At 38.3% G+C, this 12,250-nt stretch overlaps 1 protein-coding gene across 1 annotated transcript in view; it reads right to left on the bottom strand.

Moving 5' to 3' along the window:
* The window catches only part of LOC118242288 (thyroglobulin-like), a 30,502-nt gene extending 18,662 nt beyond the window's left edge, over positions 1 to 11,840 (bottom strand). The window contains exons 1-4 of the mRNA XM_035532341.1: positions 11,777 to 11,840; positions 8,764 to 8,979; positions 6,202 to 6,417; positions 872 to 1,087 (exon numbers count right to left, since the gene is read on the bottom strand). Of these exons, the coding sequence (XP_035388234.1) occupies positions 872 to 1,087; positions 6,202 to 6,417; positions 8,764 to 8,979; positions 11,777 to 11,840 (712 nt within the window). The remainder of the gene's footprint in view (positions 1 to 871; positions 1,088 to 6,201; positions 6,418 to 8,763; positions 8,980 to 11,776) is intronic.
* Between the last annotated feature and the right edge of the window lie 410 nt (positions 11,841 to 12,250).

The following is a 12,250-nucleotide window of genomic DNA, read 5'->3' as shown; positions in this document are numbered from 1 at the left end:
TGTGGATATGAACTACCTTTCCTGACTCTCACTTCACAAGGCCTATCAGAATATGTTAAGTAGAGAATTCTGTACTATAGAGCCCCAGTACCTGTTACTTTAAATAATATTTATGGATATCAATCAGTCAGACAGGAGGGCTGCAAATTAAAGTTGTGAAGTAATGTGTGAAGCTTTGTTGTTAGTGGAATAAGTGAATGAAAGCACAGGTGTATGTGAAGTTTGGTATAGACTGAACTAAGTATTGTATTTTTTTCTGAAGGGTTCAATGGATCTGGAGGTCCATTTCTTTGCAGATTTGATAAAAAGTCTGTCACTTTGCAACATTTTAAAGACAAATTAATGGTGTTTAAAATGTACAAACTGACCTAATGAATTTTACCTGCACTGATTATATGATATAACTGCAAGTATTGCTTGCTTTGCACATGTGTAAAATTTACAGAGTGGCACTTTTGGCTCATAACCTATTGAATCTGAATTCAATATACAAGGTTTTTTTGTCTTCACATGAATATGTGTAAATTTCTGTGTGGATATGAACTACCTTTCCTGACTTTCACTTCACAAGGCCTATCATAATATGTTAAGTAGAGAACTCTGTACTATAGAGCCTCCTGATGGGCTATCTTCATCAAACTTTGCAAGGAATGTCAGAATTGTCATAGCGTATATGTTTATAGATCTCTGTATTGGTGTGAACTACTTTTCCTGGCTTTTGTCCAGATGGATTTAAACACTAAGACTTTGATTATATGTATAATAGTTAATTTCTTTTAGTCAAACCCATATGTACAACATGAGACAGGCCTCAAAACTCTTTAATTGTACTAAATATTTTTCCCACCGAAATTTAGTGCCACTGTTTTACCTTCAGATTCATAGTCGGGTGTTGGGGTACCAGGTGGGCTGATGGTGCCTTCTATCTTCTGCCCCGTACTGTTTACACACCAGCAGTATCCTGTGGAGGGGTGGCACTGTAGAGGCCTGTAGTGACCCTCCTCATCACACTGAGGGATGAAGGCTCCCATCATGTGTTTGACCGTCACATTGTCCCTCTCCTGCTCACACTTAGTCTTAGGATGATCTGATGAGGATACATATACAGATAGCGGGAGAATAAAGTCATCATATTAGATTGATATTGTCCTTCACAGGGCCTCAAATTCTATACACAGACTTGAGTAAAATCTGAGGAGCACTTCATCTGATATTTTGATATTTTGTTCTTTAGCGTATGCTAATTTTATGCTGTAGAGCCTCCCGATGAATTAACTGTCTCAAACTTGCAGGCCATATCAGACTGTTGTTACATGTATGTCTGTGAATGTTTCTGTTGATGTGAACTACTTTTCATGACTTTTGCCCATGTATGGATTCAAACACAAGGCTTCTGCTAATATGCAAAACAGGTGATTTTCACTGATCGGCCTCTTGAGCGTCTGTCTCTCCCAAATTTGGCACTTAACATCACAGTCACTTACAGTGCATGTCATTTATCTGTTGATGGGATCTACATTTCATGATTTCTGTCCATTTAGATATGAGCAAGCAAGGCCTGTGCTAATATGCAAAATAGGCAATTGTGCATTTTAATGCCTCTCTGTGACCGATTTGTCTCAAACTTTAGTTTTCCTCAAAATGTTATACTGTGAATAGATCTGTTCGTTTTGGTCAAAATCACTCAAACTGTCAGAGCTTCAGCAATAGAGTATCCTGAGCATCTATGTCAATGCCTCTCGGTGACCGATTTGTCTCAAACTTTGTAGTTTTCCTAAGCATGTTATACCGTCAGAAGATTTGGCCATTTTGGTCAAAATCACACAAACTGTCATGGAGTTTCAGAGATACAACTAAGAAAAGTCATACAGGAATGCATTTGATTAATGGGTTGCAGCCACATGCAGTAAAAAAGTCAATATTTTTTTATAATATTTTAGTTTAACACTTTGATGGTTATTGCAAGTCCTAATTTAATGTAACTGAATAAAAATCCTAGGGCTAGCTTGAAAAGTGCAAATTTTCTATAATTAATGATCCAAAAATAGCATACATTTCTGAAAGGCAGTTGTAAATGCACTGTTGTTAGCACTCCTGCAAAGAATCACATGCATCCAATATTATGTTCCTAAATTAAATATTTTGGAGATAGACTTGATTATCTTGAATAGGGGCCCCTAATGACCAAATGTTTTGAAACTTTACAGAGTAACAGAATCTTTAAGGATCCACAGCAATTAAGTTTCATCATGATTGCTCAATTTGAAGCATGTCTGGAATGTCAACTTGAAGCATGTCTTATCATTGTCATCTACCGCACTCCAGGTTCCCTAGATCACTTCACTGATGAGCTCAACATCCTCCTGAGTCAATTCCCCATTGAAGGAAATCCAATCATTCTCCTTGGTGACTTCAACCTTCCATCAGACAAACTGCATTCCTCCTGCAGCCTTCCACTGTTGACAGCATTCAACCTCACCCTCAACCACTCTCCTCCAACTCACAAAGCAGGCAATGTTCTCGACCTGATCTTCCCCCGTACCACCACAGCATTGGACAACACAGTCACCCCCCTCCACCTCTCAGACCATCACTTTCTATCCTTCTCTCTCCCCCTTCCTTCTCTTTCCATCCAGTCCTCCCTAACGAGTTCCTCCTCCTTCCGTCGCAATCTGCACTCCATAACTCCCTCTTCCCTTACTTCTGCTATTTTGTCCACCCTTCCGCACCCTGACTCCGTCTTCTCTCTCGTTAGATATAGTTACAAATTCTTTCATTTCTACACTCTCCACATCAATGAATCTTCTGTGCCCTCTCTCCTCTAGACCGGCTAAGTCCTCCCCATCTGCTCCCTGGCTAACAGAAACACTTCGCTGCCACAGGAGAGAACTAAGGACCGCAGACAGGCGGTGGAGGAAATCTCATCTAGATTCAGACCTCAGCTCATACCAGTCTCTCCTTTCCAAGCTCTCACTGGAAGTAACAGCCGCAGTCATCCTAGTACAGAGAAAAATTTGAATCATCAGCATCCGATCCACGCAAGCTCTTCACTATTTTTTCTTCTCTCCTTAATCCTCCACCTCCTTCATCTCTTACTCCTGAGGATTTTATTACCTTCTTTGAGGAGAAGGTTGCAGCAATCTGCCAGTCCTTTTTCTCTGTTCCCACCCCTCCAACCAATGTGTATTCCCCAACATCCAACTCTCTTACTTCTTTTACTCCCATCTCCTCAGATGAAATTCTTCAACTCCTGACTTCCAGCAACCCGACTACATGTCCGCTGGATCCAATTCCTTCTGCTCTGTTCCAGACAATCGCAAGAGATCTGCTTCCTTTCATCTCTGTCATCAACAACTCCTTATCTTCTGGATATGTGCCAACTGCATTCAAAACTGCCAGGGTGGTACCAATCTTCAAGCAAGCCATACTCGACGGCTCCAACGTTACCAACTACAGACCGGTATCACTTCTCTCTTTCCTCTCAAAAGCCCTCGAATGAGCAGTTTACAGTCAATTGTCTCTTTTCCTCACCCAGAACCAGCTGCATGATCTTAACCAGTTTGGCTACAAACCAGCACATTCTACAGAAACAGCCTTCATAGCAGTGATAGAGAAACTTCATGCTGCTAAAGCTGCCAAACTGTCATCTGTTTTGATTCTTCTAGACCTTTCAGCAGCCTTTGACACAGTGAATAACAACATTCTTCTCTCTGTTCTCTCCAGGCTTGGTGTGACTGGCTCTGCTTGGATATAGGATCATCCTTCCAGATAGGACTGAAACTATCAGGTGTCATGGAGAGGATCCACATCCAAACCATTTAGACTCTCCACTGGTGTTCCACAGGGCTCAGTATTGGGCCCCCTTCTCTTCTCTTTGTATACTCATTCTCTTGGTGATATAATATCTTCTCATAGTTTCTCCTACCACTGCTATGCTAATGACACTCAATTATTTATTTCTTTTCCACCCTCTGACATGCAGGTCTCGAGATGTATCTCAGCATGCTTGACTAACATTGCGTCTTTGATCACAGCCCACCACTTGAAGCTCAACCCCAATAAAACTGAGCTTCTGTTCATCCCAGGTACTTCCAACCCTTAACATGACCTCACAGTTTCTTTTAAGAACTCCCTGGTATCACCATCCGAAGCTGCCCGTAGCCTGGGCATAACTTTGGACAGCCAGTTCTCAACTCATGTTTCAAATCTAATCCGGTCTTGCAGATTTCTCCTTTGTAACGTACAAAGGATTCGGCCCTTTCTCTTGCAGGAAGGTACGCAGATGCTTGTGCAGTCTCTTGTGATCTCAAAGATAGACTACTGCAATGTGCTACTTGCTGGTTTTCCTCTAAGAGCCATCAAACCTCTACAACTTGTCCAGAATGCAGCAGCAAGACTGGTCTTCAATCTTCTGAAGTTGACACGTTACTCCACTGCTTCCAGTAGCTGCACGCATCTGATTTAAAATCTTGATGCTTGCCTACAAAGCCAAAAATTAACCAGCTCCTTCATACGAGGTCAATGGTCAAAGCCCGATCCATACCTCGAGTACTTTGAACCTCAAGTACAGCTCGGCTTGAAATACTGTGCTTCAGGTCTCATGGAAGACAAGCATCGAGACTATTTTCTGTCCTGACTCCAAAATGGTGGAATGAACTTCCACTTCCTGTCCGGACAGCAGAGTCCTTTGCAGGCTTCAAATACAAACTAAAGACCCATGTATTCATGGAATATGTAAAGGACTACTGACCCTGCTCCAATATTGACTGACTAAATTAGTACTTATTGTAGGGTATTGTTTATTACACTGATGTTGTTTAACAAACTCTAGCACTTATTGTTTATTGCACTTATCATTGTTTAAGATAGACCTTATGTATTTCATACTTCTAGGTTTCAGCATTGATCCCTGTATTTCTACAGTATTCTAGTTCATTGGTATGTTGGACTCTAACCTACTGTACTAGGATATATACAAAGCATTTTTGTAAGTCACTCTGGATAAGAGCATCTGCTAAATGCTTTAAATGTAAAGGTAAATGTCAAATTTCTAATGAAAGCTAATTGGCTGAGTTTTAATTGTTCATGCTAAATATGCTAACTTCCTGAATGATTCATTTGCGTATTGCAGCCATATTGTTTGACAATTTCAAAATGATTTTGATAAATATTGAGTGTCAAATTCGTGTGAATATTTTCATATTAAGATTGTGGTGATAGGGTGAAAAACCTATGATTTTTTTACAAAAGTAGGTTTCACATATTGTGCAAATTATCGATCTCAGTGGGCAGAGCTTAGAGTTCCATCAACCTTTTTTGTTTGGTTTGAGCCAAGGAAAGCAAAAGAAGTGGAAATGTATCTCTATGCTTTATACTGTGGGAGATAATCACAGAAATGTAAATGGCTGTGCTATAGCGCCACCATGAGGCCAAAGAGGGCCCCAGTACCTGTTACTTTGTATAATATTGATGCATAATCAATCAGTCAGACTGGAGGGCTACAAATTAAAGTTGTGAAGTAATGTGTGAAGCTTTGTTGTTAGTGGAATAAGTGAATGAAAGCACAGGTGTATGTGAAGTTTGGTATAGACTGAACTAGGTATTGTATTTTTTACTGAAGGGTTCAATGGATCTGAAGGTCCATTTCTTTGCAGGTTTGATTAAAAGTCTGTCACTTTGCAACATTTTAAAGACAAATTAATGGTGTTTAAAATGTACAAACTGACATAATGAATTTTACCTGCACTGATTATATGATATAACTGCAAGTATTGCTTGCTTTGCACATGTGTAAAATTTACAAAGTGGCAATTTTGGCTCATAACCTCTTGAATCTGAATTCAATATACAAGGTTTTTTTGTACTTACTTGAATATGTGTAAATTTATGTTTGGATATGAACTACTTTTCCTGTCTTTCACTTCACAAGGCCTGTCGTTATATGTTAATTAGAGAATTCTGCACTGTAGAGCCTCCTGATCTCCATCAAACTTTGCAAGGAATGTCAGAATTGTCATCGTGTATATGTTTATATATCTCTGTATTGATTTGAACTACTTTTCCTGACCTTTGTCTATATGGATTTAAACACAAAAATTTTGATTATATGCATAGTAGTTAATTTAGTCAAACCCATAAGTACAACATGAGAATGGCCTCAAAACTCTTTAATTGCTCTCAATTATAGTGCCACTGTTTTACCTGGAGCTTCACAGTTGGGAGTTTTGGTACCAGGTGGGGTGTTGGTTCCTTCTATCTTCTGCCCTGTACTGTTCACACACCAGCAGTATCCTGTGGAGGGGTGGCACTGTAGAGGCCTGTAGTGACCCTCCTCATCACACTGAGGGATGAAGGCTCCTATCATGTGTTTGACCGTCACATTGTCCCTCTCCTGCTCACACTTAGTCTTAGGATGATCTGATGAGGATACATATACAGATAGCGGGAGAATAAAGTCATCATATTAGATTGATATTGTCCTTCACAGGGCCTCAAATTCTATACACAGACTTGAGTAAAATCTGAGGAGCACTTCATCTGATATTTTGATATTTTGTTCTTTAGCGTATGCTAATTTTATGCTGTAGAGCCTCCCGATGAATTAACTGTCTCAAACTTGCAGGCCATATCAGACTGTTGTTACATGTATGTCTGTGAATGTTTCTGTTGATGTGAACTACTTTTCATGACTTTTGCCCATGTATGGATTCAAACACAAGGCTTCTGCTAATATGCAAAACAGGTGATTTTCACTGATCGGCCTCTTGAGCGTCTGTCTCTCCCAAATTTGGCACTTAACATCACAGTCACTTACAGTGCATGTCATTTATCTGTTGATGGGATCTACATTTCATGATTTCTGTCCATTTAGATATGAGCATGCAAGGCCTGTGCTAATATGCAAAATAGGCAATTGTGCATTTTAATGCCTCTCTGTGACCGATTTGTCTCAAACTTTAGTTTTCCTCAAAATGTTATACTGTGAATAGATCTGTTCATTTTGGTCAAAATCACTCAAACTGTCAGAGCTTCAGCAATAGAGTATCCTGAGCATCTATGTCAATGCCTCTTGGTGACCGATTTGTCTCAAACTTTGTAGTTTTCCTAAGCATGTTATACCGTCATAAGATTTGGCCATTTTGGTCAAAATCACACAAACTGTCATGGAGTTTCAGAGATACAACTAAGAAAAGTCATACAGGAATGCATTTGATTAATGGGTTGCAGCCACATGCAGTAAAAAAAGTCAATATTTTTTTATAATATTTTAGTTTAAGACTTTGATGGTTATTGCAAGTCCTAATTTGATGTAACTGAATAAAAATCCTAGGGCTAGCTTGAAAAGTGCAAATTTTCTATAATTAATGATCCAAAAATAGCATACATTTCTGAAAGGCAGTTATAAATGCATTGTTGTTAGCACTCCTGCAAAGAATCACATGCATCCAATATTATGTTCCTAAATTAAAATTTGTTGGAGATATACTTGATTATCTTGAATAGGGCTCCCTAATGCCAAATGTTTTGAAACTTTACAGAGTAACAGAATCTTTCAGGATCCACAGCAAATAAGTTTCATCATGATTGGTCAATTTGCAGCATTTCAAATTTCTAATGAAAGCTAATTGGCTGAGTTTTAATTGTTCATGCTAAATATGCTAACTTCCTGAATGATTCATTTGCGTATTGCAGCCATATTGTTTGACAATTTCAAAATGATTTTGATAAATATTGAGTGTCAAATTCGTGTGAATATTTTCATATTAAGATTGTGGTGATAGGGTGAAAAACCTATGATTTTTTTTACAAAAGTAGGTTTCACATATTGTGCAAATTATCGATCTCAGTGGGCAGAGCTTAGAGTTCCATCAACCTTTTTTGTTTGGTTTGAGCCAAGGAAAGCAAAAGAAGTGGAAATGTATCTCTATGCTTTATACTGTGGGAGATAATCACAGAAATGTAAATGGCTGTGCTATAGCGCCACCATGAGGCCAAAGAAGGCCCCAGTACCTGTTACTTTGTATAATATTGATGCATAATCAATCAGTCAGACTGGAGGGCTACAAATTAAAGTTGTCAAGTAATGTGTGAAGCTTTGTTGTTAGTGGAATAAGTGAATGAAAGCACAGGTGTATGTGAAGTTTGGTATAGACTGAACTAAGTATTGTATTTTTTTCTGAAGGGTTCAATGGATCTGGAGGTCCATTTCTTTGCAGGTTTGATTAAAAGTCTGTCACTTTGCAACATTTTAAAGACAAATTAATGGTGTTTAAAATGTACAAACTGACCTAATGAATTTTACCTGCACTGATTATATGATATAACTGCAAGTATTGCTTGCTTTGCACATGTGTAAAATGTACAGAGTGGCACTTTTGGCTCATAACCTATTGAATCTGAATTCAATATACAAGGTTTTTTTGTACTTACTTGAATATGTGTAAATTTATGTTTGGATATGAACTACTTTTCCTGTCTTTCACTTCACAAGGCCTGTCGTTATATGTTAATTAGAGAATTCTGCACTGTAGAGCCTCCTGATCTCCATCAAACTTTGCAAGGAATGTCAGAATTGTCATCGTGTATATGTTTATATATCTCTGTATTGATTTGAACTACTTTTCCTGACCTTTGTCTATATGGATTTAAACACAAAAATTTTGATTATATGCATAGTAGTTAATTTAGTCAAACCCATAAGTACAACATGAGAATGGCCTCAAAACTCTTTAATTGCTCTCAATTATAGTGCCACTGTTTTACCTGGAGCTTCACAGTTGGGAGTTTTGGTACCAGGTGGGGTGTTGGTTCCTTCTATCTTCTGCCCTGTACTGTTCACACACCAGCAGTATCCTGTGGAGGGGTGGCACTGTAGAGGCCTGTAGTGACCCTCCTCATCACACTGAGGGATGAAGGCTCCCATCATGTGTTTGACCGTCACATTGTCCCTCTCCTGCTCACACTTAGTCTTAGGATGATCTGATGAGGATACATATACAGATAGCGGGAGAATAAAGTCATCATATTAGATTGATATTGTCCTTCACAGGGCCTCAAATTCTATACACAGACTTGAGTAAAATCTGAGGAGCACTTCATCTGATATTTTGATATTTTGTTCTTTAGCGTATGCTAATTTTATGCTGTAGAGCCTCCCGATGAATTAACTGTCTCAAACTTGCAGGCCATATCAGACTGTTGTTACATGTATGTCTGTGAATGTTTCTGTTGATGTGAACTACTTTTCATGACTTTTGCCCATGTATGGATTCAAACACAAGGCTTCTGCTAATATGCAAAACAGGTGATTTTCACTGATCGGCCTCTTGAGCGTCTGTCTCTCCCAAATTTGGCACTTAACATCACAGTCACTTACAGTGCATGTCATTTATCTGTTGATGGGATCTACATTTCATGATTTCTGTCCATTTAGATATGAGCATGCAAGGCCTGTGCTAATATGCAAAATAGGCAATTGTGCATTTTAATGCCTCTCTGTGACCGATTTGTCTCAAACTTTAGTTTTCCTCAAAATGTTATACTGTGAATAGATCTGTTCATTTTGGTCAAAATCACTCAAACTGTCAGAGCTTCAGCAATAGAGTATCCTGAGCATCTATGTCAATGCCTCTTGGTGACCGATTTGTCTCAAACTTTGTAGTTTTCCTAAGCATGTTATACCGTCATAAGATTTGGCCATTTTGGTCAAAATCACACAAACTGTCATGGAGTTTCAGAGATACAACTAAGAAAAGTCATACAGGAATGCATTTGATTAATGGGTTGCAGCCACATGCAGTAAAAAAGTCAATATTTTTTTATAATATTTTAGTTTAACACTTTGATGGTTATTGCAAGTCCTAATTTGATGTAACTGAATAAAAATCCTAGGGCTAGCTTGAAAAGTGCAAATTTTCTATAATTAATGATGCAAAAATAGCATACATTTCTGAAAGGCAGTTATAAATGCATTGTTGTTAGCACTCCTGCAAAGAATCACATGCATCCAATATTATGTTCCTAAATTAAAATATGTTGGAGATATACTTGATTATCTTGAATAGGGATCCCTAATGCCAAATGTTTTGAAACTTTACAGAGTAACAGAATCTTTCAGGATCCACAGCAAATAAGTTTCATCATGATTGGTCAATTTGAAGCATGTCAAATTCCTTCTGAAAGCGGACTGGCCAATGGCAATCACAGTTTTTGACATATTGTTTAATCCTTAACATAACTTGTATGTTATAACTCAATGGTGCAGCATACAAAGTTTCAGCTTCATCTGATATCAGGATGCTGAGATATAGTTTTCTTGCATTTATAGAACCCCCTATTGACATACATCTTGGAATCACGTGTTTAAAATAATTCTTAAGATTCATAAAAATTGGATGAAGCACTCGTGAGTTTTAACTGTTCAACGTAATTATGCTAAGGATTAATTTGTATATAGCACCCATATTGATTGAAAATTTGCAAAATTAGGTTTCGCATATTATGTAAATTATTGATCTCATTGGACAGAGCTTAGAGTTCCATCAACCTTTTTTGTTTGGTTTGAGCCAAGGAATGCAATGGAAGTGGAAATGTATCTCTATGCTTTATACTGTGGGAGATAATCACAAAAATATAAAAGGCTGTGCTATAGCGCCACCATAAGGTCAAAGAAGGCCCCAGTACCTGTTACTTTAAATATTTATGGATATCAAGCAGTCTGACTGGAGGGCTGCAAATGAAAGTTAGGAACTAGTCTTTGAAGCTTAGTTGTTAGTGGACTAAGTGAGTGAAAGCATAGGTGTATGTGAAGTTTGGTATAGTCTGAACTAGGTATTATATTTTTTTATTGGATCAGGAGGTCCGTTACTTTGCAACATTTTAAAGACAAGTCAGAGGTGTTTAAAATATACAAACTGACATAATGCATTTTACCTTCACTGATTATATGATTTAACTGAAAGTAGTGCAGGCCTTGCACATGTGTCAAATTTACAAAGTGGCACTTTTGGCCCATAATCTATTGGATCTGAATTCAATATGCAAGGTTGTTGGTTTTTTGGGGTTTTTTTTTTTGGTCTTTACATGAATGTGTAAATGTCTGTGTCGATATGAACTACTTATCCTGACTTTCACTTCACAAGGTCTGTCATTAAATGTTAAGTAGGTAATTGTGCACTGTAAAGCCTCCTGATGGGCTATCTCCATCAAACTTTGCAAGCAACACCAGTCATAACATGTATGTCTATACATTTCTGTAATGATGTGAACAAGTTTTCCTGACTTTTGACAATAAGGATTTAAACACAAGAGCTTTGATTATATGCATATTAGTTAACAATAGAGTGTCCCGATGTACTAACTGCCTCAAACTTTGCAGTCAACAACAGACCATTGTTACATGTGTTCGTGATTTTGTAAAATCATTAAAGCAATATTGAATTTCAAAAATTAATGTAACAACAGTATGATGTTGACTGCAAAGCTTGAGGCACACATACCTCAACAGCAAAACTGGTCAGGAATTTACTTTGCAAAACCAGCCTGGCTGTGCTCAGTAATTTCCCTCTGTGGTGCTGTAGAATCACAAACAAGCAGCTCACATCATGATCCCAGCAAACTAATGACTGACCCATTTTTCCTGGTTTGGTAGTTTGTTATTTTCCTCCCTCTCTGTGTATGAATGTGGGTTCAGTAATCAGTCCCACAGTCCTGCTCTGGTGATGCTGCTCTCTCCTACACTGACAGTAATGCAGCTGAGTAAATTTAGGAGACTCACCACTAGAGACCAGCTGGAGAGAACAGAGCAGCAGCACAAACAGCAGAGCAGACAGGTTCCTCATTCTAGCAGAATGGCTGACTTCACACACAGACAGTCACAGCTGTAGTAAGTGCAGTGTCCTCTGCTGTGGAATAGAGATCAGTGTGTGTAGAATCAGTGTTCTGATCCCTGTTATATAGGGAGAGAGAGGGCTGTTCTCCAAATATGAACACAGGAAGTCTCCTCCCTCTTTTATTTATGTCTACTCAGTGAGTTGTGAATTAAAAATGGGAACAAATTTGAAATAATTCTTAGACTCAAATATATTCCACCATTTTACTGAGCAATTTATGAATCATTTACTAGCAGTAGTTTATTTTAAATGCTGGCTTTTAGTTTGAGTCATCAATTGGTCTTGATTATCTTGTCTGTCTGTCCAGCTGATGGATCCCACTCTCAGTATATGTGAATTGGGATTCAAATACTATAAAT

Source organism: Electrophorus electricus, chromosome 12, assembly GCF_013358815.1.
Source record: "Electrophorus electricus isolate fEleEle1 chromosome 12, fEleEle1.pri, whole genome shotgun sequence".
NCBI classification, from domain to species: Eukaryota; Metazoa; Chordata; class Actinopteri; order Gymnotiformes; family Gymnotidae; genus Electrophorus; species Electrophorus electricus.
The sequence above is the reverse complement of the archived record's forward strand: the minus strand, read 5'-3'. Positions and strand labels throughout refer to the sequence as shown.